The sequence below is a fragment of the Danio rerio genome, chromosome 8 (genome assembly GCF_049306965.1).
Source record: "Danio rerio strain Tuebingen ecotype United States chromosome 8, GRCz12tu, whole genome shotgun sequence".
NCBI lineage: Eukaryota > Metazoa > Chordata > Actinopteri > Cypriniformes > Danionidae > Danio > Danio rerio.
Genome location: NC_133183.1, coordinates 22,683,439 through 22,710,199, shown reverse-complemented (window position 1 = coordinate 22,710,199; position 26,761 = coordinate 22,683,439). Strand labels below are relative to the sequence as shown.

Genomic DNA, 26,761 nt, shown 5'->3' with positions numbered 1-26,761 from the left:
AGTAGCCTAGGACATTAACAAAATATCCCTATGGATCATGATCTTCACTCAATGTGCTATATTTTGGCATAAAAGGAAAATCATTTTGACCCATACAACATGTTTTGGATCTATTGCCAAAAATATACCTGTGCAATTTAAAACAGATTTTGTAGTTCAGGTTCAAAAATTACTGTCAGCAGTCTATAAATAACCCCAAAAACTCAATTCAAGCCAACATTTGACCAACATTTGCACTCTTTCAATATTGTAGATTACCTGTTTGGAGAGCAGCCTGTGGAGGAGCAGGAGTTTCCCTGGGAAAGGCGAGAGAAGTTTAGGGCAGACTGGACACCAGAGGTGATGCCTGAGCTGGAGGACATGGACACAGACAAGGATATTCTACAGCTCATGGAGGGCACCGAAGACTTACCAGCTATTTGGGTTATTTCAGACAAACCCCAGCCTTCTGCTAAATCCTCCATTCAGACTGATGTTAGCGACAGCTAGCATGAAAGGCTTGTTTTTCATTGTGTCATCTATTCATAGTTAACAAACAGTTTTTCTTTCTTTTTTCCTAAAAGACACTTCTTATGAAGATTTTTTTGGAATCAATGTTTTTTTTTGTCCTACATTTTCAATTGAAACATGAGGTTGGGATATATAAAATGGAGGACACATTGAAAACAATTTGCTATTCGGCAGGATGTGATGTTAGGGGGTGGAGATTTATCATCGTAGACACAATCTGATTGGACAAAATATTCATCTGCCTAGTGCAGGATGAGTCATTGATATTTTTGCTCTGTTTTCACCAGAAAAGAACGACTGTCATTTTTGTAAACCTTTAAGTAAGCACTTTGAAACAAACACACAGACTAAAAGTAACTATTATTTCATTTAAGAGTAAATAAAGTTTTTCTCTAATATATTTTTTCAGCACTTTAGACTGGCATGCCCTTCTGTTCTGCTGAAGAGTCCATTTGTCTTTACAGCATTACAGCACATAACATCATTATCTAAGTATAATCATGCACAATTACTCTGGGAGTTACATGCTGCGGTCTCTGCTCTCTTTATTGGATTTTGTACTTTGGACACAATAAAACCTTCACATATTTACAGACGACAGAGGAAGACGGCAGTGTGACTGCACTGTAAATTCACCATGTTTCATCTAAAGAATATCGCTGCCTTCATAATACTCTCTGCCTGCATTTATCAAGCTCAAGCTGGTGAGTACATTTACAGACATTTCTAAATAATTTGTTCATTTTGCTTTCTTTTTGCACTTAGCATCCGCAGGGCTGATTTTCCTGTGTACTACGGTTTCTTGTGATTTTGCTCAGTAAAGTTTTAACTTCTAAAAGGGATAGATCACACTAAAAATGTTACATTTACTCACTATTTAAGTTACAAACCTTTGTGTTTCTTTATACTGATGGTAATTTAAAAGATTATATTTAGAAGCAAGCTAGAAAACAGTAACCATTGACATCCATAGTAGGTAAAACAAGGATATGGAAGTCAAAGGTTGCAGGTTTTCAGCTTTCTTCATAATATAATATTTTGTGTTCAACAGAATAAAGAAACTCAAACAGGTTTGGAAAAGGTAAAGGGTGATTAAATGATGACATTTTTTTGTAAACTGTAACTTTAGATTTTAAACTAATATATTTGAACATACATGTACATATGTGTAATTCTAATGATTAAATTCAAATATTTTTGCAATATTTTGAAATATATGTGATGCAGATATGTTCATATAAGACATATATTTTTATATATGTAAAATGCAAACATGATTTTGTATGCCATATGCGATTTGCTGTCACATCACAGCAAGAAGGTCGCTGGTTCGAGCCTTGGCTGGGTCAGTTTGCGTTTTTGTGTGGAGTTAGCATGCTCTGCCTGTGTTTGCGTGGGTTTCCTCCGGGTGCACCGGTTTTCCCACAGTGCAAAGACATGTCGTACAGGTGAATTAGGTAGACTAAATTGTCCATAGTGTATGTATGTGTTTGAACGAGTGTGTATGGGTTTCCCAGTGATGGGTTTCAGCTGGAAGGGCGTCCGCTGCGTAAAAACATATGCTGGATAAGTTGGCGGTTAATTCCTATGTGGTGACCCTAGATTAATAAAGGGACTAAGCCGAAAAGAAATTGAATGAATGAAAGAATTAAAAAAAAAAAAATATATATATATATATATATATATATATATATATATATATATATATATATATATATATATATATATATATATATATATGAAGTTGTATATGTGTTAAGTTTTATAGTAAAACCTTATGCGTTAAACTGTTACTCAGGTGGCCAACGGGCGACATCAGACACAGGAAAAGTCACATTACAGCCATGGCTGGTGGGACTGGCAGCCGTTGTTGGATTTCTCTTTATCGTCTTCGTTGCCCTCATCATCCAAAGACTTTTTTTCAAGAAAGACAAGTGAGTACTGAACTGAAATCTTTTTACAATAATTTTTTACAGTGCCTGAAGTCATCATTAAAAGCTACACAGATAATATAATACCTGAATTTTGGTTTGATAATTGTTGGTGCGTTTCATTTAAATGGAAATGCTTTAATCATTGTTTTAATAGTTCAAGGTGTTGTTTATATTTGTGACAGTTCCTAATAATTTGATAAGTAATTTAACAACATGATGCTGATGAAGAGTTTATGGTTTTTAAAATGATTACTGCCGTTTTATGACTGTACACTTGAAGATACTGTCAAGGCCAGAGAGATCAGCCAAGAAACACACCTAAAGCCATTATCAGGAAATACTAATGTACAATACAATATAGACATTACCAATATAGTTTTACTGTAATACTGGGTTCAACACAATCGATTTGTGTCAGGACAAAATGAAAGAATTAAGTTAACTTATTAATTTTTACAAATGTGGGTGAATTGAACATAAAACAATTAAGTTGCTCCACAAAAAAACTCAGGAGTTGTGTTGTTTCAGCTCATTTTAGATAAGTAATTTGAACAAACAGCAAACTCATTTTTTTCAGTGTATAGCTTACAGTATTTTTCCGAAAAATGTGCCCATTAAGATTTCAATAGGCAGGGGCCAGTATAAGGTTCTGATGGTATGATAATCGTAGATAAAAATATCACGGTTTCACGGTATTGTATTTACTGCTCTAAAATATATTCCTTTTAAATGTCTATTAAAAACAACTTTTTGCCCCTTTGGAAACAATATATATATATATATATATATATATATATATATATATATATATATATATATATATATATATATATATATATATATATATATATATATATATTTTTTTTTTTTTTTTTTAAAGATTTATAATATTTTGGAACAGTAAACAGGTCAGACTAAATAGTTCAAATGAATCATTGACTTCTGCTGTCTTCATTTGTTTCAAAAACACTGATTTCTTTACAATTTAAAATGGATTTCTTTTCTGCTGAAGATACTGTTGTCCTAAAAAAAATAAAATAAATGAATATAAATAAAAAATCTTACTCATACCTTAAAAATGGTATAACAGAAAACTTTGGGGGTTTTAAAACTTTGACTTTGACTTTAAAAATTGTTATCGTCCTATGCCAATATTTCAGTTAAAATGAAATCTTTACTATGTTCATTCTATTTTATAATCAAAAGATTATTGAGCTTTAACACTGCATTATCATGTTAAAGCATGGTTTCAATACTGGTAATGGTAAGAAATGAGCAGCAGATCACATCAGAATAATTTCTAAAGGATCATGTGACACTAAAGACTGGAGCATAATGGTGCTGAACATTGATTAAATGACAATTAGTGGAATTAAATGACAAGAGTAAATTAGAGTTTAAAATATATCTAAATAGTCAAACTTTACTTTAAGCTTGCATTTAACTATCTGTGCATGATTGATTCGTTCACACATTAATCTTCTTTCGGCTTAGTCCCTTTATTAATCTGGGGCCGCCACAGCTTAATGAACCACCAACTTATCTTGCATGTGTTTTACGCAAAGGATGCCTTTCCAGCCGCAACCCAACACTGGGAAACACCTATACACTCTTGAATTCACACACATACACTACGGCCAATTTAGCTTACCCAGTTCACCTGTACCACATGTTTTTGGACCGTGGGGGAAACCGGAGCACTCGGAGAAAACCCACGCCAACAAGGGGAGAACATGCAAACTCCACACACAAATTTTTTTATTTTTTTTTATTTGCTTGTTTATTTTACAGGGACAATACACTTGACATTGTTATACAAAGATAACCGATGTTGTGTACATAGGGCATATAGCATAAAGCTAATTTGCAGCCCTCGTCCCTGGTTAGGCTTTACATTATAAAAAAAATAAAAATAAAAAAATAAAAAATAATAATAATAAAAGAAAACCGGCAAGAATAAAACACAATGCAGCAAACATGTACAATATTTACAGAGCCATAAACATAAGATGCACGTCCATATGGATAAAGAGAAATGTAAATGGGACCAACCTGAAAGAGTAATGCTTAATGTTCAAATTGCTGTAAAGATTTTAACCATTCTTTCAGCTTTACATAAAAAACTGGGAGTTCTGATTGTAACTTTAAATGAACAGGCATGGCATTCCATAGATGTGAACCTTTTACTGAAAAGGATGCCAACTGACCCAGCCGGAGCTCGAACCAGCGACCTTCTTGCTGAGGCGATCGTGATACCCACTGAACCACTGTGACGCCTATGATCGATTCATATATTATGAACTTAAAATGATCAATTTACAGTTAGAGTAATCCAGTCATAGGTAGTACTTTTAATTAATTATTAAAAGGATAGTTCCAAAAATGGAAATAACTTCCCCATTTATTCTTACTTATGTGGTTGTAAACATTAACAAGTGTCTTTCTTCTGTTGAACACAAAAGAAGATATTCTAAAGAATGCTCATTGCTGATACCCATCAAATTTCATTGTACACTCAGATTAATGATTTTTGCTGCTTGTTCAAAATACTTATTTAAAATGAGCTGAATCAACACAATTCTTGGGTTTGTTTTGGGACAACTTAATTGTTTCATGAATTTAACTTAACATGAAGGTAACTTAATCGGTTTGTGTTGGGACAACATAAAGGAATTGTCTGGAACTCAGTCATTTTTACAGTGTAGGAAAAAAAAATCTGGCAGTTAATGAGAGCCAGCTACGAGCGTTTTTCAACATATCTTCTTCTGCACAGGTTTTGAACAAGTAAAGGGTATAAAACAGAATTTTCATTTTTGGGTGAACTATCCCCTGTAAAGTCTATTCTCAGTGAAATGTGAGGCTTTAACTGAACAGCATTAAGTTAATTGTGTCTTCCTTTGCAGAAGTGCAGAAAAAGCAGAAAAGCATGGATTTTATGAAAACATAGCAGCTGATCTGGAGGCAAGTGAGGAGACCAAGCAGACCAATTTCTAATGAGAAGAAAAGACGATAACGTCCTTGCAAGCCCGTCTTGCTCTCTATGGAAATCATGCTACAACTTTATGCAGTAATTGTTATTTAATTATATTCTATCTTGTGTAACATGTCAATATATCATTTTAAGTTATACTTTTTGGCCTGCGGTTTTTTAAAGTTGTTTCTTATATCCTCCACCAGATGGCGCAGCCTTCACCCATTCACAGTGCTATTTAAACACCTTTTTTTGGCACATTCTCTATGCAAGTTTTACTACTTTGGTGTAGATGTAACTCAAATCCCTAAATATGAAACATTCATTATAGCACCGAGACCACTGGAACAGAAAAGCACATACTAAATGATTCACTTTGTGCACATAATGCTCTGATAAACTGGCTTTTGACTCGTATGACATGTCTCTGGGTTCGGCATGTATGTATGCTAAATAGACAAGGCTATGAGATCCATTACTCATTTTGAGTGACAGTTTGGACGTGTTAAATGCTTCCAGTCAAATGATGTAACCCAGTTTTGCTTTTGGAACCATTTGCTTGGCCTGGGGGGATTATGTGATGAAAATTTCATTTGCAGAAACAAAAAATGGCCAGGTGTTTAATTGTGTTAATAGGGAGTACAATTATTCCTCTGCTAAAAGGTGTAATTTAAAGTAAACAGTGTTTAGAGCAAGACATTGCAAGCAAAAACATCTGTCCATTTGCAGATATTTAAACTTTTGGGTTTTTCTTAAATCGTTTTTTTTTCTCAGTAAGTTTGTAAAGAAAACATCCAAAGCACTCTCTTAAGTGTTTCTTTTGTAAAATAAACAAACTAAAATAAACAAAATAATCAAAATAAAATAAACAAAAAATTCAATATCCAATATTCAGATTTTTGTGCTAGAAATGTATGCAAATGAATGCATGTTCAATTGTACACTGCATCATTTGCATAACAGTTTGCAATTCTTACAGTAATTAATCAACTGGTTAAATATGGCGATAACTACCCAGCTGATAGGGAATGTTTTCAGAACATTATATAATGATCACTAAAAGTTGTGAAATGGTAGCATGTAACATTAATAAAATGAATGTTTTTGGAGGAACATATATTTGTATTAATATGTATTCAGGGCGACAAGATGGCTCAGTGGTAAGGACTGTCTCCTCACAGCAAGAAGGTTGCTGGTTTGAGCCCTGGCTGGGTCATTTGACATTTCTGTGTGGAGTTTGTATGCTCTTCCTCTGGGGGCTTTGGTTTCCCCCACAGTCCAAAGACATGCGGTCTAGGTGAATTGAGTAAGCTAAATTGGCCATAGTGTATGTGTGTGAATGCAAGAGAGTATGGGTGTTTCCCAGGTACTGGATTGTGGCTGGAAAGGCATCTGCTGCGTCAAACATTTACAGGATAAGTTGGCGGTTCATTCCACTGTGGCGACTTCTGATGAATAAAGGGACTAAGCCTAAAAAAACGAATGAATAAATGAATTCTAAATAATTATTTATTAATTTATTTGTTAAATAATTGTACAATATTTATCAATAATTTTGATCAATTTATTTATATATATATTAAAATAATTATATTCTCAATAATGTTATAACCAAAAAAATGGAAGTTTGAACATTCCAAGAACCTTCCACAATAATCTTTTTATAACTTCCTGAGAACAGTTTAAGGAAATGCTCTTAGAACATTAATATATTGTGCAAGGAATGTTCTAATAATGTTTTAAATGAATAATAGAAGGCGACACGGTGGCTCAGTGGATAGCACTGTCGCCTCAAAGATAGAAGGTCACTTGTTCGAGTCCTGGCTGGGTCAGTTGGCCTTTCTGTGTGGAGTTTGCATTTTCTCACTGTTTTTGCGTGGGTTTCCTCTGGGTGCTTCGGTTTCCCCTACAGTCCATAGACATGCGCTACACGTGAACTAAATAAACTAAATTGGTCAGTGTATGAGTGTGTGTGTGTGAGTGTGAAAATAAGCTTGTATGGGTGTTACCCAACACTTGGTTGCAGCTGGAAGGGCATCCGCTGTGTAAAACCTATGCTGGAAAGATTGGCAGTTCATTCTGCTAAAGGAAAATGAAAGAAATATTTAAATTAACGGGATAGTCAACCAAAAATGGTGTCTGCTGTATATATTTTCATGCTGTATAAGTTGGCAGTTCATTGGGCTGTGGTGACCTCTAAGCCGACTAAGCCGAAGCAAAATGAATGAATGAATGAATGATAGACTGAAATGTTATGAAGATCCTTTGAATAACATTATTAAACAAAAAAATTGTCTAAAAAACTGGATATTTTCAGTGTTCTTACTAAGAACAAAATATTAACCAAATGGGAACATTAAGGGAAGTTTTTACAACCTAAAAATGCTGGCTGGGCATTAGTTAATGTTTTTAGCCCATTCACGTGCACTCTGGTCATGCACCACATGAATGACAATCTGTGATTGGTAAAACTGCAGAAGATGATGTCATAAACTGCCTGCTATAATAACACATGCCTGTTATACTGATATGGTCCCTCCTTTTGATTACATAAACGTTAGTCTTCAGGTAAAAGGGGAACACATTTTACACAATTTGATGTGAACTACTGGTATTTCATAACTCTAATTATCATTTAACTGCAAGTGTTCAGCTGATACTGTTGACTTTTCCAGGGTTTCCGTACATGGGAAAGAGTTTAGCTGAAACAGTGCTGATGAGTGACAGTAAGTGAGCCTACAGTCAGCAGCACAGCAGTAACTGAAGCATGAAAGCAGAGACTTTAGTTCAGTCCGGCCTCCTCTTTAAAAGCTCATTCACCACTGCTGCCCTGAGAGTTTGATTCTTTCTGGCTCCTGAACGTTGTCATCTTTGCTCCAGGCATTACCCGGGAGCCGATGACAGAGGATTTATTCTTTCTTTTCATTTGTTATTGTAAAGTTTATTGACAAAAACTCTAATAAAAACATTCATAAAGCCAAACAGTAAAAGAAACTGATGAAATGGCCATCAGTGAATTGGTTAAGCTCTGCAGCTCCGCTTACATTGTTTCTTTTTTTCTCAAATCAATAAAGATAATCAGGGAGTTCAAAAGTTTGTCAGACTGGTTTTGAAAGAAGTCTTCAAGGCTGCATTTATTCATTCAAAAATGCAATTTAAGAGCACATGTAAATTATTTGAACATTTTTCCCTTTTTTAACTTTTAAAAGAAATTCCCTCTGATGTAAAGCTAATATTAATAAAAATATTCATTTTATTTATTTTTTGTTAGTCTTTGTTTGTTGGTTTTAGTGAACATAAAACAAAAACAAAAAAAGGACAAAGACAAGAATATCAGTAGACACAAGAATAGCAGCAAAAGTCATGAAAAAATAAAAAATTAATAAATAGCATTGCTATTATATTTCACAATAAAACAATTTTCAGGATATTTTTAATGAATAAAAGTTCAAAATAACAGCGTTTAATAGATTTTTAACCCCAAAATATTTTGAAGGGCACCTAGGTTACCCCTTTTTCCAGATTTAAGATCTTTTGTGTCCCCAGAATGTGTCTGTAAAGTTTCAGCTCAAAACACCCATCAGATTATTTATTATAGCTGTTCCAACGTGACTGTCAGCAATATGCCTCAATTGCCGCCCTCGGCTGCCTCAGGAAGCAGATCTTACGTCGCGTTGGGAAAAATACTAAAATAAGAACTTTACCAATGATTATTTAATGCATTTTTTTTAAGTTGCAACCACAAGCCACACACTTGATGTTGTTTCAAAGTTCATGCACACACATGGCGAGGACACACACACATAGTGCAGACAGACAGACATAGCGCAGACACACACACACACACACACAGCACACGCGTTTAGCTGCGCACTCTTTTTGCACGCATGGACATGCTTCGCAGTATGGATATCTGTTATGTTAATGTACAAAATAAACCTGATTTAAAGTCCACAAACCACGATTGAAGCGTCTTCCTCGATAATTGTACTGACACACGGCTGTGCTGATAAAGTAAAGCTGAAGTAAATCGCTGTAATTCATTACACACATGCACTGTATTAAAACATTTTAAACTTGTAAAACTCACTCTTGATCACATTTGATGATGATTGTTGATCCCAGCAAACTGAACAGGCATTTTATTCCCTGTTGCTTTGCGCACATCTGGTCTTGCTGATATGATTATATGTGTTACTACGGAGACATGTTAACGCGAGCCTGTCAATTAACTTTTGTTGGGCGGGGGGACCGCACTCCTACGTCAAGTTGCGGTCGATCTGAAAACCGCTCCAATTAGTCCAGCATTTTTATGTTGTTAAATTTGAAAAAAAAAAAATGGACTAGGTGTGTTTATATAATCTCAGTAAGACAGTCTATACACTTTATCTACACACATGTCTGTCCAAACAGCTTTAAAAGTAGATTTTACACCATAGGTGCCCTTTAATGTACACAAAGACTGCATTTAGAAATAAAATGCATTAAACGAGACAATAATTGTATTTTTTTGTTTTAAGATTTTTTTTTATGCCTGTAATGCAAAGCTAATCTGTCAACAGGCAGTACTTTAGTCTTCAGTCTCACATGATCCTTAAACAATACTACTCATATGATAATTTCGTAATATTAATATTATTGAAAATAGTTATTCATCTGCTGCATTAAACATATGCCAAAGTAATTGGCGGTTTATTTTGCAGTGGCGACCCTTTATAGATTAGAAACTAAGCCAGAAGATAGTAAGTAATCTTGTCAAACAGAAATTTGTTATAAATATACAGTGCTCAGTATAATTTAGTACATCCCATTTTGAAATAAATATTGTTATCCATTCCTCAGCGAATATAGGCAATGTATTTTGGTGCATTTAAACAAAACAAATTTATTAAACAGATATATTTATAAAAAATAAAATTTTTGTCACCAAACATATTGACAAACTGAAAGATAATACAAATAATTTCAAGCTAAATATTGCAAAAAAAAAATTACAAACTACAAAATTTCAACTTAATTTTTTAGATTTTTTTTCATCTTTTGATTTTTCCTCTTCATAAGTTTGTATTTAACATTTTTCTATAACATATAAATTTGGCTGTACTAGTTTTTGGACCGTTATTATAAGTTATTTTGTTAGATATTGGCTTCGGTACTAACTAATCTAATGTAGATGCACAAATATAATATTGTACAGCTTCCTATTAAAATTATTTATTTAAAAGATAGATTTGTGAGGGGTGTACTTATATATGCTGAACACTAAATTGCAAGTATGACAGTGTAAACCTTTAATTATTATTGGACTGTTTTTGCAATGGAAATATAATAAATGATGCAACTATATAAGCTATGTTATATTGATTAGAAACAGAGCACAGTGTAAGCAACACCGATATCACAGGTTCGATTCCAAGGGAATGCATGAACTGATAAATGTATGGTATATGTTTAAATGCAGTAGATAAAAGCATCCGCCTGTTTAAATGTAAGAAAAACTCACCACATACACTCGTATTTGTGAGCAGAGGTGGTCATTTTCATATACTGCATCACTGCCCGGCTCTCGCTCCCAAAGTCCCCCAATAGAAAAGTGACCTGATTGTGATCATATTGCGGAGAGGAGAGTCCTTGGAGAGTTGCAGTCCTTTGTGAAGACATCTGGAGCCCATTACTGCCGCATGCTTTTACAAGACCTTCGCATCACGTACTGTAAATCGAGATATTAAATTCATAAGCACAGCTAGAGAGCAACTGAGGAGAAAGAAATCACTTTGAACCTGCAAGTCTAAATAGATTTGATCAAAACAATCACAATTCAGCCTTCTGCAGCTCTCAGTGTATGGATGGAAGAAAACTGACCACCTTCAGCATATATTAATGCATGCATGTATATACAGTTGAAGTCAGAATTATTAGCCCCCATTTGATTTTTTTTCTTTTTAAATATTACCCAAATTATGTTTAACAGAGGAAATTAAGGAAATTTTCACAGTATGTCTGATAATATTTTTTCTTCTTTCTGATAATATTTTTATCTTTTCTTATTTGTTTTATTAAGGCTAGAATAAAAGCAGTTTTAATTTTTTAAAAAACATTTTAAGGTCAAACTTATTAGCCCCTTGAAGCTATTTTTTTGTTGTTCATTATTATACATTAACTTGCCTAATTACTCTAACCTGCCTAGTTAACCTAGTTAAGCCTTTAAATGTCACTTTAAGCTGTATAGAAGTGTCTTGAAAAATATCTAGTCAAATATTATTTACTGTCATCATGACAAAGATCAAATGAATCAGTTATTAGAAATGAGTTATTAAAACTATTATGTTTAGAAACGTGTTGAAAAAAATATTTTCTCTGTTAAACAGAAATTGGGGAAAAAATAAACGGGGGCAAATAATTTAGAGGGGCTAATCATTTTGACTTCAACTATTTAAAGTTAGATTTATTTTTGATGAATTGTTATTTGTTACTTTTATTAATTGATTCTGAGCTGGTTGAACATTTAGTTTTGTTTTTGATATAATCTTTATCTCTGACAGTCACGTAAGACAAACTTTTTAAAAAATATTTTTAAACTTAATTTAGTGGTGAAACTTTAATTAATAAATCAAATGCCACCAGATATGATTTATTTTCATGGTATTTAAAGGCAATGTTCTGTGAAGGACTTGAAGTTATGCCAAAGATAAATGGAGTAAAGCAATATAAATGAATAAACAATATTAAATGAAAACATTTTAAATAAAAGACAATTTTCTGGCTAATTATTATAATAAGTATGATCATTTTTGTCATGTTTGTATTATGTACAAACATTTAACTTTCATGATGCTTACAAGACCTATTATAGACCTATTTACAGGTTTGAAGGAACAAATTGTTAATAAATACTTAAATAAAAAGATTAGGACTATATTATACTGGAATATAAATACTGACTAAACTGTGGCTAGAAAAAAAGTCTCACAAGTTTAAAACAACTTTTAAAATTTAGTAAGACAAATAAAGATACACTGAAAGATGGGATTAAACAGTGTGTTTTGAATAGATAAAGAAAAATCTTTCTCAATACTTCAGTTTGATCAATAAAAATGTGCATTATGTTTGTATAGAGTTAATGAGCAAACTGTTGACTTAATACTAAGACATCTTGTTAAAATAAAAAGTTGTCTTTGGTAATATTATTAAATGGATCCACAGCAACGTTTTATTATATGCATTAACCATTAATAATTTATTTTAATTGTTTATAAAACTATTAATAAAACCATATTGTATTGTTACAAACAAACCAAAACATGAAACGTAAAACAAACAAGTTTTATAATCTACTTGCTATTAATTTCAGCTCTCCTTTCCCCTAAATGACCTCGGGCTTGTGTGATGACATTTGACAAATGATTATGGTCAAAACAGAATTGCTCTGTGGTACATATTAATGTTTACAGTCGGTAATGGCAGGTTTACAGAACAGCACATTTGTTTACCTCAGCATACCATGTGTTTACGTTGTGAGCTGGCCTCAGCATATGTTCAGATGCCGTGTTTTCACTGGTATGGCAGTGCTGGTGTCCTCATCCTCCGGCCAACATCAGCTCGGGCTGTAATTAAAATTTTCCTCCGGAGACTCGTGAATCGCGCCGGGTTTCCTCGGGTCTGCGAGCTGCAGTTCGAGCGACTCCCGAGGCCATGCTGTTTTCTTTGGACTGGAGAACTGTAGTTTCGGAGGAAGTCTGCTTCAGGCTTCAGGGACTTGAGCTGTTAGCGGCTCAATCTATGACTAAAGGTCATAAAAATAGCACCACATCAAGGCTTTCGCTCTCTGCCTCTTGTTGGATTACTGAACCCTTATAAATCAGTGGAAATCTTTCCGTAAGTTCTTATTTCCTACATCTGTACCGGAATCTCATACAGTAAATCATAAGGTTGATTCATTTGATCGTGATTGAATCTCTGGTCGTTTTTGTTGCATCATATTACCAGAAGTTGCTGAATCAACCGATTCATTCGGAACTACATAGTTCAAAAACTCATTATGATAAAAAAAGCAGAAAAAATACCGTTTACTGTCTAGATTATTGATATTGCAGTGATTGGCTATTAATATATTTGAAGAGTGGGTTCTAAAGGATTGTGATTCACGATTTGCTGATTCACTCAAGAGTTTGAATCAAGTTATTCATACTTGTTCACTCAGACGAATCATTAAAATTTTACATTTTCATGTAGGACAAAAAACTACGGAATATGTTTATATTATACTGTTAATTTAATTACAGTATTAATATAATAATATACAGTAAATTAATATAATTTCTAAAGAATCACGTGACAGATACATTTGAAATGTAAGTGATTCGTTCATTCATTCATTCATTTTCTTTTCGGCTTAGTCCCTTTATTAATTCAGGGTTGCCACAGCAGAATAAACCGCCAACTTATCCAGCACGTTTTTACACAGCGGATGCCCTTCCAGCCGCAACCCATCTCTTGGAAACATCCACACACACTCATACACTATGGACAATTTAGCTTACCCAATTCATCTGTACCGCATGTCTTTGGACTGTAGAAGAAACCGGAGCACCTGGAGGAAACACCTGCGAACGCAGGGAGAACATGCAAACTCCACACAGAAACACCAACTGACCCAGTCGAGGCTCGAACCAGCAACCTTCTTGCTGTGAGATGACAGCACTACCTATTGCGCCACTGGGTTGATTTAGATTTTTTAAAAAGTAGAAAAACAGTGTCTAAAGGACATTATACTGATTATTAAAATGTTAGAAAAACAATTCCTGAATAATCATTTAACATGATCAACAAACTCACAGATTCATTCACTCAGCTCATAAGCGCTGATTCATTCAGATTTTGGGTGTTGAACAAGTAGACAGAGTTACTGTAAATATATGAATCCTCATAAATAAATGATAGTGATTTCTGAGTATAATGTGTTTTTATATAGCACATTTGATTGTGTATGGCCATACACCCAAATCGCTTCACATATATGAGAGTGGGTCTCTCCACACAACCACCAGAGAAGGGTCATATGACATGATAAACTACACCAGTGGGACTAGACAACATGGGGACAAATATTTGCCATCATTGGAATACATTTTACCCTTACTATTCTTTTAAAGTATAAAATATTTTACATTATTGCCATTTAAATTTTTAAAAAACAAATTTTCCAAACTTTTGGTCAATAGTTGCGAGTCATCATTTTACATTGCTGTCCATCTCTATATTAAATGAAACAGAAGGTGTTTCATATTACACTTATTTCCTTCCTACGAATCAATTTTTAGTAGGAAATCATCGTGGTTTGTGATTACTGGGTGTCCGAAAAGCAAGCGTTTCATGGAAAGAGTGAAGCTTAACAGGTACCTCTGGTTAGTGTCTGTTTTGGAATTTGACTCCATTCTGCAATGAGCTCATGAGGGGCTCCTGGCGAGACTCGCGCGGAGCTTTCAACAAGTGCTATTGCACTCGTTCACCCCCTTCCTACGTTTAAAAGAAAAAGGACCTTGTGCTGGCTCGTGCTATTTTGAACCATTAAAATGAAATAAAACTTGACTTCCTTTCCAGAGCTGAAATCATACTTTTCCAAACGTGGCTCCAGCAATCTTGTATCTGGGGTAATGGATTGGGGGATGATTAGAGTCAGGTGTGTTACGCTCCTCCTCAGCCAAGTTGAACCCAAAACAAACCTCTAACCGCCAGTGTTCAGTTCGCTCTTTCATTCGTTTCTTCCATTTCTCCTGTTCTGTGCAGCTCGTGCTCACAGGATTAAAAGTGTCATTTCAAATGTTTAGTGATTCAAAGTTTGTTCTGCAGAGAAATGAGTCATTCTCTTCCTGCGTAACCACTATCAAGCACCAATTACAATGACAAAGTCTATTATATAGCATTTTACAGGAAAAAATGTGTAATGGAAGTACTCTGTATACTTAAGAGCACCAAGATTAATTCACAACATGAATAAACATGCATCCCAATCATCACAAATACTTATAAAGACCTTTTAGAATCCAAATGGACCCAAGATTCGCATAGAAATCAGTCAAGTTTGGTGAAGGAAAAATCATGGTTTGGAGTTACATTCAGAATGGGGGCATACGAGAGATCTGCAGAGTGGATGGCAACATCAACAGCTTGAGGTATCAAGACATTTGTGCTGCCCATTACATTACAAACCACAGGAGAGGGAAAATTCTTTAACAGAATAGCGCTCCTCATACTTCAGCCTCCACTGATAGCAAAGAAGGTGAAGGTGTCCCAGGATTGGCCAGCCCAGTCACCAGACATGAACATTTTTGAGAATGTCTGGAGTAAGATGAAGGAGGAGGCATTGAAGATGAATCCAAAGAATCTTGATGAACTCGGGGAGTCCTGCAAGAACACTTTCTTTGCCATTCCAGATGACTTTATTAATAAGTTTTTTGAGTCATTGCAGAGATGTATAAATGCAATCGTCCAAGCTTATGTGAGTCATACACATTAGTAATTATTTTTCCTCTGCAGCATGACTTTATATTCTATACTGTACATTATTTCGATTACGTGACGAGACTTGTCTAAGCAAAGTTAGACCTTACTTTCCTAATTAAATAATTAAAATTCAAGGTATGATCATATTTTATTTTGGTAAAGTATGTGTAATCTAGAGGCCTTTGCCTTTCATATAAGCCACTTCTGATACCAAATGATCAACCAGAAGTCAAGTTATTATTTGTTGTTCCTAAAACTTGGATAGGAGACAAGACTTTTGTCAGGTAGTGTATCTATGTATGATTAGCTGCGATGACTAGAGGCCTCATATATAAAACTTTGCCTAGAAACCTGACAAAAAATGAAGGTGTACCAGATTGCAGAAAATTTCCCACAATATCAGCTTTATAAATCACAGTTTACCTGAGAATCTGTGTATCTGGAAAAGTCTTACATACCTGCCGTTACACACCCACTTTCAACTATATTTAGCCAATGCAAATCACTTTATGAACTTCCATGTGTATTAAAATGAGCCCCAAATCAATGGTTCTGCATGCCCAAGGAAGTGGCGTACACATTTATCAGGTCTGTTTTGTGCATACACAACAATAAAAGAGGCTCGAGAACACAGCTGACAGATGAACAGGCCTTCGAGCATTCACTATATTCACCTCAGAGAATAAAGCACATTTGTTGTATTTTGTGTTGCATGTGATTAATTTTGAGTACTCACAACTTGCTTGCTTTTCATGGCATAAGAGGATGGGCTGTTTTTCTTCTCTGTTAGGCTCAACGAAGGAACTGATGGTAATTATTTTTATGACCTTAAAGTAAACACTGCTTTTTCAGGGGTCAGGGGTACAATATTAAATATTTTTCTGATGTACTCAAATGTCCACGAGTGATTTCATGAATTTAAGTTTAACAACCCTGTTTCTCAAATAGATCAACTCCCTCTACTCTCTCAACTAGCAGGCCGACCGTTGGCCAGCACCCAAATTTTGACTATAAAGGTGAGAACTTCTTGCAGTAACACTGGAAGCTTAGCCGTAGGACAACTGCTCATTGCCCAAAATTCTCAGACATTCAGTTGAAGTCAGAATTATTAGCCCCCCTGAATTATTTATTTCCCCAATTTCTGTTTAAAGGAGAGATTTTTTTTTTCAACACGTTTCTAAACGTAATAGTTTTAATAACTCATTTCTAATAACTGACCTATTTTTATCTTTGTCATGATGACAGTAAATAATATTTGACTAGATATCTTTCAAGACACTTCTATACAGCTTAAGGTGCCATTTAAAGGCTTAATTAGGTTAACTAGGCAAATTAGGGTAATTAGGCAAGTTATTGTATAACGATGGTTTGTTTTGTAGACTATTGAAAAATATAGTTTAAAGGGGCTAATAATTTTGACCTTAAAATGGTGTTTAAAAAATTAAAAACTGCTTTTACTCTAGCCGAAATAAAACAAATAAGACTTTCTCCAGAAGAAAAAATATTATCAGACATACTGTGAAAATTTCCTTGCTCTGTTAAACATTATATGGGAAATATTTAAAAAAGAAAAAACTTCAACTGGATGTAATGGTCTTCCAATGTGACCGCAACAGGCTCCCTAGTCTTTAGAGAGGAAGATGATGGCACGTCTCTGAGGTTGTAAATAATCTCCTTACTTGACATTTTATTATTCATTCCTAATCTGTCTTTTATCCACCTGTTTTATTACTTGTGTTAAGCATTTATAAATTTTTATTACTCATTAATGAGGTCCTTTCTCCCACAAACACATAACAGTGATATTGGTTGGGCCTTTTTATGCTGATAATGACAGCTGTAATTACGTTTGGATGTGAGAAGCACCAAAAACAAGGAACTTTTCCAGTCCTCCTTCACTGTATTTTCAGAGATTCAAATTTTAAAGTCAAGTTCGTTTGGAGTCCACCATAGAAATATTAATCGAATTAATCGAAATTCAGTTTCCATTTTGGGTTTTATGATTATGCAAAATAATAATAATCATTAAAATGTTTAAATTGTGCCTCTCTAAATTGCTCTACATTCATACCTCCTCAAAGCCGGATTGCAGTAAAATCATGTAAATTGACTTTTGCAGCATGGGACGCGTCTCGTTAATGGCTATTTGTATTATTAAGCATTTAAAGCCTTTATTCATATTTTTAAAAGCACGAAAAGGAATTTGTACTGGTCTATGCATGTGCTGTAGGGGTGTATGTCCCCACCAATATCAAGAGCAAATCTACACCCTTGCTGAGTGCAGTGTAGCACTAATAAAGTTTTATGAATGCGCACAAAGACACATGGCCATAGTAAGAAACTTTGGTTTGGTTTTCAACAAAGCCTGGCTTGTTTGGTACGGGACAATCATGTAATTCTTGTGTATTTATATTCAATGCTATTATGTGGACTATGGAAAAGTGCAACCGCTTATAAAAATATCTCCCTTTGTGGAAAGAAAAAAGAAATGTATACAGCGCAGACATAATACCAGATTGATACTTTTGGTTGACTATCCCTTTAATTTCATTCATTTTCCTTCAGCTTAGTCCCTTATTAATCAGGGGTTGCCACAGCGGAATGAATTGCCAACTATTCCGGCATATGTTTTATGCAGCGTATACCCATCCAGCCACAACCCAGTACTGGGAAACACCCATACACTCTCACATTACACACACATTCATACACTATGGCCAATTTTGCTGATCCAATTTACTCGTACCACATATGTCTTTGGATCTTAAGGAAAACTGGAGCAGCCTGAGGAAACCCTTGCAAATACAGGGTGAACATGCAAAATCCACATAGTAATGCCACAACTGGCCCAGCAAGGACTCAAACCAGCGACCTTCTTGCTGTGAGGCGACAGTGCTTACTACCGTGCTGCTCCCTTTTAAGAGTTCACACTTAGCTGATGATTGATTATAAAGCTTGTTTGGCATGCTGTCCAGTGATCTGTGATCCCAGGGGTCCCTACCGTTTGCAAGGTGAGAGGGGAGTTTGAGCTCAGGTAGATCTGGAGAACTCCCCTGCTGTAGTAGCTAATGAACAGATAGTGATTGCTCTTCAGATATAATTACTTAGCATGTCTATGGTGTCGATTTGGTTTAGTCAATTAACTTAAGTTGCACGTTTTTGGACGGTGGGAGGAAACCAGGGGAAACCCACGTGAGCATGGGGAGAATGTGTGAACTCCACACAGAAACGTCGGCTGGCTTGGTAAGGACTAGAACCAGTGATGTTCTTGCTGTGAAACAACGGTGCTAACCACTGGGCCATCATGCCACCCATCTAGGAAAGGAGGAGGAGTAGGGGTGGAAGGAGGGATTCTTTAAAATGAAGATGGCTGTTTTACGGAACGTATTAGGGTATTTATAGTGGCTTAGGAATCGTCTGATTGGTGAATCATAAATTGAATAATGCGGGACCAGCTGTTAGCAATCATAAGCATGTGATCCTCTTAAAATAAAATTAGTTTATAAATAAACTTCACTTAATTTAATTTGTCCTATTTTTGGACTCCAAAATAGGTTATGTAAACAAACAACCAAAATGCAGAAAAAAATTGGTAGCTTTAAAGAGTTTTGCTTGAGCTAAAATTAGGCAATAGTCTTCACCTGGGAACGACCGTAAAAAACAAGGAACATACATCCAAAACACACAAAGACACAACGATCAAGATTAATCTGCATAAACATTGAAGACTGCCAAGTAACTTCAGCAGACGCTGGGTCTAACTGATTAGAAAGAAAACCACATTGATTGGTCAGAGAAAGAAAAAGAATGAAAAGAAACCAGTCACCTCATTTCAGAGTTGTAGCATAGCTTTGTTTATTTTTTTATTTCATTTTCATTTTATTTATTTTTTTTGCATAGGGAAACATACTCACTTCCAGTACTGTATTCATGAGCGATTTTCTTTTTTTTTTTTTTTTTTTTTGCGAACAGCGATGGCTGAATACAATGTTATAATGAAATATTGTTAAAGCTGTAATTTCCCCCTCACACCAGTTCAAAAACACATGGCAAATTTAGTTTGTTGTGCATGAGAAAAACAAAGTCTTTTCTCATCTGTTTCAAAAAACGTACATACCGACTTTTGCTGATAGGTTACAATTTAGCGAGAAACAGAGACAAATAACGAAAATCTGATGCGTTGTCCAAAAGAAGACGGATGCATGTCACCGTGTCAGTTGTGAATGTGTCTGAACTAAATGTCCACATGCCCCTTCCTGGTGTGAAGTGTGTTTATCTGTGCAGCAAGCAAGCGTTTAATGAGTAACTACTATGGTAATATTTGTAAAGAATAATGTGATTAAAAAAGAGGAAGGAAAAAAACCAACGAAAAACCTTGAAATTTTAACACTGCATCAGAATGCTCTCTGAAAAACATTTCAACCTTCGTCCTTTCAACTCGAAGCATCGAGAAAACAGCATGCTTAAAAACAAAAGAAACAACAACGGTAGAGATATTTATAGAAATGAAACAAAAATTGGGAAGAGGGCACCCTGAAAGATTGATGCGTGAATTTCGGGGGTGTCAAACATTCGGGAGCAGGCGGTGTGTCAGGGTGTTTTTGGCAATTCATTTGTGAAAGACTTATCAAAATATTGCATAAATCGCAAAAGCCTATGAATGGCTTTTCTGACTAACAGGTATTCTTCAGGTAATTCGATCTTAGGGCCAGGTTTAGAAAAGCCTCACAGCATCATAACAACCTTAAACGTTAGTTAATAACGTGATAGTGAAAGGCTTTGTCAAATCTGTCCACTTGGATCCAAGATTACATACAAAAAACATCTGAATAACAAAAGCTGTTTCCACCACTGCAGAGTAGAGTAAAAACACGGATTACACAAGGTTGAAGAAAAGAAACCAAAGCTGTACAGGCACTGCATGTTAAATTTGTGTATTTACCCCATTTTAAAATGAATATTAATATTATTTCACTGTTTATAACTTTGATTTGCACTGCTGGTTTGCTAAGGGAGCGTCGAAACAACTAGCCATTCTACAAATGTTAAGGATGGGTCTCCATTCATATTGAACTGTACTGTATCCCACAAACACTGTCTGTGCCGCCATTAACTCTACAGTCATCGAACTCTGGTGGAAACCCTCCATCATCCCCAAAGCTCAATCTCAAACAATGCTGCAAAGTTTGAATTACACTTTTCAACGGGGGAATGCCAAAATAATCAGTGACCTCACCTGCACACAAATGCGCTCTAAGGAGGATTCGCTTTCAGACCTGGGCAAAGACCAATGCGCAAAGACCAGTGTGTGAATGCTGCGTTCACTTTGTGTCAGAATTACTGTCATGGAGTGCAATCGTACTTGTATACTTTTTCAGCTGGGTACTGGATGTATTTTTCACAATCGTTTTTCCACAAAGGGGCTTTTAAAAAGTCTTCATGAAAGTGTTTTTAGCCTATAAACAAACTATTCAGCTGGAATTAATTCTAATTTAATTTGAAGCAAAAAGACAGAAGTACAAGAGAGTTTAGGGCAGGGGTGTCCAAACTTAGTCCTGGAGGGCTGCTGTCCTGTATAGTTTAGCTCCAACTTCCTTCAACACACCTGTCTAGAGGTTTCTAGTATTAGCTAGTTCTGGTGTGTTTAATTGGAGTTGGAACTAAAATATGCAGGACACCGGCCCTCCAGGACCGAGTTTGGACACCACTGGTTTAGCAAAAGAACTACTATCCCATGAAGCATTGCAAATGACAGTTGAATTAAAGTAGTTGGTTGTAGCTACAGAAACATTCATTCGTTTATTTTACTTCTGCTTAGTCTCTTTATTCATCAAGGGTCGCCACAGTGGAATGAACCAACGCCAACTTATCCAGCATATGTTTTGCACAGCGGATGTCCTTCCAGCTGCAACCCAGTACTGGGAAACACCCCACACTCTCCGTACACTACGGGCAATTTTTAATTCCATCCAATTCACCTATAGAGCATGTCTTAGGGCTATGGGGGAAAGCGGAGCACCTGGAGGAGAACATGCATTACTCCACACAGAAATGCCAACTGACCCAGTCATGACTTGAACCAGCAACCTTCTTGCTGTGAGGTGACAGTGCTAACCACTGAGCCACTGTGTTGCCACTACAGAAATAGTCTTTTATAAAGTTTATAGCATAATATGCATACATTTTTTGAGAATGTAGACAGATGAAATCATTCGCAGTGCTGTCTATCGATCTCTTCTGGCAAGAGGACAAAAAATGATTGATGAATGTAGTGAACATTTTGTAAACACCCCATTAGCTAACTCTGACCAGAAGTAAACGCAGTCGTTATTCCTTCATAACTAGTCACTGTATACTATAATGCTAAATCAAGCCTAGATTAAGCTTTACACACACTGATGAACTCCTTAATATTAGCAAAACATCAGGATTTGTTGCATAGATGGTATTCAGATTTTTACAATCGCCAGATCCCTCAAAACCTTTAGTTTATTACAGCTGAGCAGTTTGACTGAGCTGTCAATGTGGGTTCCAAACCAGCCAGAATGACACTGAAAAAGTAAGGATCAAGTGTAGAAACTGCATTCAGCCCTGAAGAGTTTGTCCAGCCCTTACTAACAAAAGACAAAACAAAGATCTGACCGCATGCTCACCTTTCTATCTGCTTTCGACTATGCAAAGTTCACAGCATTGTGAGGTTTGTATTACAAACCACACAAGGAAAGGTACTTTTTCATGTCTGATCGACCTATCAGTAAGCCCCTCCTCTTAAATGCAGATCAGCCAATGGCGATTGAGAACTCAGACATATTTAGGTTTCAGCGCCACAGGTAAACATGGGAAGATCTGATACTTGATGTTTGATGGGGTTTGTGATACAAAAGTAGTGAAATGATGAGCCTGGGGTGCTTGTAAAACTGATTCCAGGTATCCTGAGAGGATGAGCCGTAGAACTAATCTAAAACAATTCCTAACCACTAAACAAGACAATTTAATGTCCAGAAGATCGAAAAGGATGTATACATTCATTCTAAAGTAAGTTGCAGAAATCACTATATAGTAACACAGCCTCTGCCTTGGGTAAGTTAGTTAAGTAGTAGGGATGCACCATTTTTTTGACAATAATTAATAATTATTAATGATTATTAGCTTAAAATGGAATTTTTGTTTTTTTGTCATAAAAAAGTTTAGTGCTCTGGCTTCACTCTCCCTTCATCCAAAGTCACTGTGCAGTGTGAAGCAGCTTTCACACCAGATGCAGAAAGCTCTGTGCAATAAAACCATAGTATGAAACCCATTCATTTCACTGGCGAGTCTGGTTTATCACTGCGCTGATCAATTTTGATTAGCTTTATATATGCTCTGAGGTCAAAATTCCAAAAAGCTTAATTTTCTGTTGTGTGGATATTTTGTTCTTGTACACGTATACTTATTTAGGCATTAGCCGTACATGCTCACTGGAAGTTCAAAGCAAAGTTCACTCAAATAACATGGCAATAGGACTATGTCAATATCTATTAGGAGTTATATGGTATGCTTGCTCCTGTTGCGCTGCTGTGCTGTCAAAATTACACCTCTCGACTCATTCGCTGTCAATAAAATTTTACTATTAATATAATGTAATTTTATTGTCTTGTGTTTTTTTATTTTTGTAATTTAAGGTAATAGACTATATTTAAAAGGGCTTTCAAAATTCACTCATTAATCTTCGGCTTAGTCTCTTTATTAATCAGAGGTCGCCACAGCGCAATAAACTGCCAACTTATCCAGCATATGTTTTACACACCGGATGCCCTTCCAGCTGCAACCCAGTGGTTGGAAACATCCACACACACTCATTTACACACACACACAATGGCCAATTTAGTTTATTCAACTCACCTATAGCGCATGTCTTTTGACTTTGGGGGAAACCGGAGCACCCTGAAAAAATGCCAACTGAGCCAGCCAGGCCTCGAACCAGCGATCTTTTTGCTGTGAGGTGACTGTGCTAACCACTGAGAAACTGTGTCACCAGCTTACAAAATACTTTATAATACTTAATCAAACAATAAATACATATTACAAAGCATTTTAAGCTTCTGTTTCCATTTTCAGCCCAGAATTTTTATTTTGTTGCATCCCTAATAAGCAGCGCATGTATATCAGCGCTTCTTCATATTAACCTAGTTAAATGTAATCTTGTTAATGTTGATATCATTTTATTTAAGCTTCCCCTGCAGTACATGAACACTGCTGATCCTGGATGTCATCTGCGGTAGTGACGATAACTAAAATATTTTACATATCTCTACATGGCATATGCTCCTCATAATGTTTAAAGCTCCTCAGAATGTATCAAAAACATATTGGGACTAGATTCTGTAAGACATTTAGCAATTGCATTTTGTTTGTCTGAGTTAGCAATAAGTATCTGTGGGGCACAGCTTACCGATAGGTCAATTCTTTATGAGTGCCTGAGTAGAATCTCCTCACATCCTGTTTATGTCAGTGGGTGAACAAGGAAATCTACATTCTATTCAGCATAATTACATGTGTCAATGACTAATTAAAGTGCCTGGACCTCAGAGTTAAACAATCTTTTTAGTGATGCACATTCTGCCGATTCTGGTAAATACAGGCATGAGTGGGCTGATGGTAGAAAACGAGAAGAACACACAGCGTTAACCCACATTCAACAGCTCCAGGCTGAATCTAGGAAGGCACTCAGAAGAGTGAGGTCTAAAGTCCTGCTAGATCTGTTAGTCTGTACACACAAACACACACATACACACTCACACATGCGCGCACGCACACACCATAAATCTATTAGCCATGCCACTGATTGTCTACAGGCGGCCAAAGTAACTATATGGCAAAAAAAAAAAAAAACTTTTTCAGGTAAAAAGAATTAAACACCCCTAATTTATTTTAAATACATTATACAACATATATTGTAAACAAGCATTCAAAAGTTTGGGGTTGATTGATTTGAGGTAAGATTGTAGAAATGAAAAAATCTGTCTGATCAAAATGCTACTAGAAATGTATTTAATATGACTATTAATACTTTTATGTCTCTTTAATTTAAAAAGTATTAATTTTCAAAAAGAGGAAAAAATAATCTTACTGCCCCCAAACCTTTGAACAGTAAACTGAAGAAAATGGTGTGGAAACAATTTCCACTCATAAATTGCTGGTTATCTTAACAAATAACAAACAAATTTAGATAAACATGACATCGTGGACCAGTAAAAACTAAATAGTATTTTGTATTTCATACGCTTAACATCATTTACAACTTTTAAATATGTTTTAAATCTATATATCTTGAAGTTTATTCTTTTCATCCCATTGGCGAACACAATCACTAAAATTAGCTAAAAAACTGTGCCATTGGGAACGACAAATAAACCTAATTTCACGAGTTCACAAGCACTTAGATATTGCTTGACAATATTAGCAGGTTTGGCATGCTGTCCCGGGAGAGAACCTTGAGCTCGGAGATAATTGAGCCAGGGCTCCCGCCTGGTCGATAAGCATGTAAGGGGGTACAAGATCAGGTAGTTCTCGAGAGCTCCCCCTGGGGAAGGAGGAAAAGGGGGAGATGGGGTGGATGGGGGTACTCTTATTAAACGTAATTTCTATTAAGAAAAGAAGGTAATTTTAAGACAGGCTATTTATAGTGAGTTAGATTAATCTGATTGGCTTACTAATGATTACAGATGGGAGACCAGCCGCAATCTATCATATCACATGCTCCTCTCGAAATTAAGCTGTGGGTCACACTGCACTTTTCTCCCCGTAGACTTCCATTCATACGCATGCCAATGTGTCTGGAAACGCAAGCTCCTGCTATAGGTTTCACAGTTCGCTGCGTTGAAAGTTCAAGCTTGGTGAACTCTAACCTGCGAAATTGGATCACATGATTGCATGAGACTAATCGAAGATCAAAACATGACCTCTCTGGACAGAAATTTAAAACATGGACCAATGGCTCGCTTTTTAAATGTCTAATCATCCTGTTTAATCCCACCCCTTTTTCGTAGCGCCATACGACAGAATTTCACAAGTTCAAACTCTAGTGTGACTGCAGCATTAGTTTGTGAAACTTCACAAGATCAAGTCTCCTACCATGTCATGTAAATCCATTTTGTTTTAGAGATGTTTAGATTTTTTTAACAGAAAAAGAAAGGCTATTTTCGAAAATGTTTCTCAACAATCCAGTTCACACTTCTAAGGTTTGCGGTGCACAGGAACCTGGCGTGATTTCAACATCATAAAGGGTCAATTTATCACAAATGACAACAGGTAAATAAAAGGGTGCATTTAAGCAGCTTCGTCTCATCTTTCTTCCATTCTCATCATTATTCATCACGATGCATCAACAAGGCTGAGAAATATTCCCAGAGAAGCAAACCTTAGAAAGAACTATTAATTATTATTAGACAAAGATTCAATACCAGATTATCTAGTGCAACCTTCCAAGTAGAAGTACAGAAAAAAAAGTGTTCAAAGATCTTGAAACTAGCATGACAAAAAAAGGGAAAAATAAGTGCAGAGGTTTTAAAACAAGTCTTGGAAATAACAACAAAAAAATGGCAATGGAATCTGCATAAACATCTCAAAGCTTGATGAAGCTGTTGGCTCCGTTTAAAATGACGACAAGTGATGCTGAATTTACCGTTTTTTATGATCAAAATAACGCTGTGAAAAGTGTATGCGAATGGTGCTGACGTAAATTCTCAACAGCAGATCCTTTAGAAGGAGCTTTCAAATTTTTTTTGTGGCTTGACCACAAGCTTATGACTGCTAAAGTCAAACATACAAAAAAAAGAAATTCTCATACAAAAAGTGATTTTTA

At 35.6% G+C, this 26,761-nt stretch overlaps 2 protein-coding genes across 2 annotated transcripts in view; one reads left to right on the top strand and one right to left on the bottom strand.

Annotated features, from left to right (window-relative positions):
* Positions 1-26,761, bottom strand: part of si:ch73-196i15.3 — a 239,069-nt gene that overhangs the window by 55,506 nt on the left and 156,802 nt on the right. The window lies entirely within an intron of this gene.
* smim24 (small integral membrane protein 24) lies at positions 1,093-6,132 on the top strand. The gene is made up of 3 exons (NM_001123271.2): positions 1,093-1,214; positions 2,309-2,444; positions 5,348-6,132. The coding sequence occupies exons 1-3, from the start codon at positions 1,148-1,150 to the stop codon at positions 5,436-5,438; spliced, it is 294 nt and encodes a 97-aa protein (NP_001116743.1). The 5' UTR covers positions 1,093-1,147; the 3' UTR covers positions 5,439-6,132.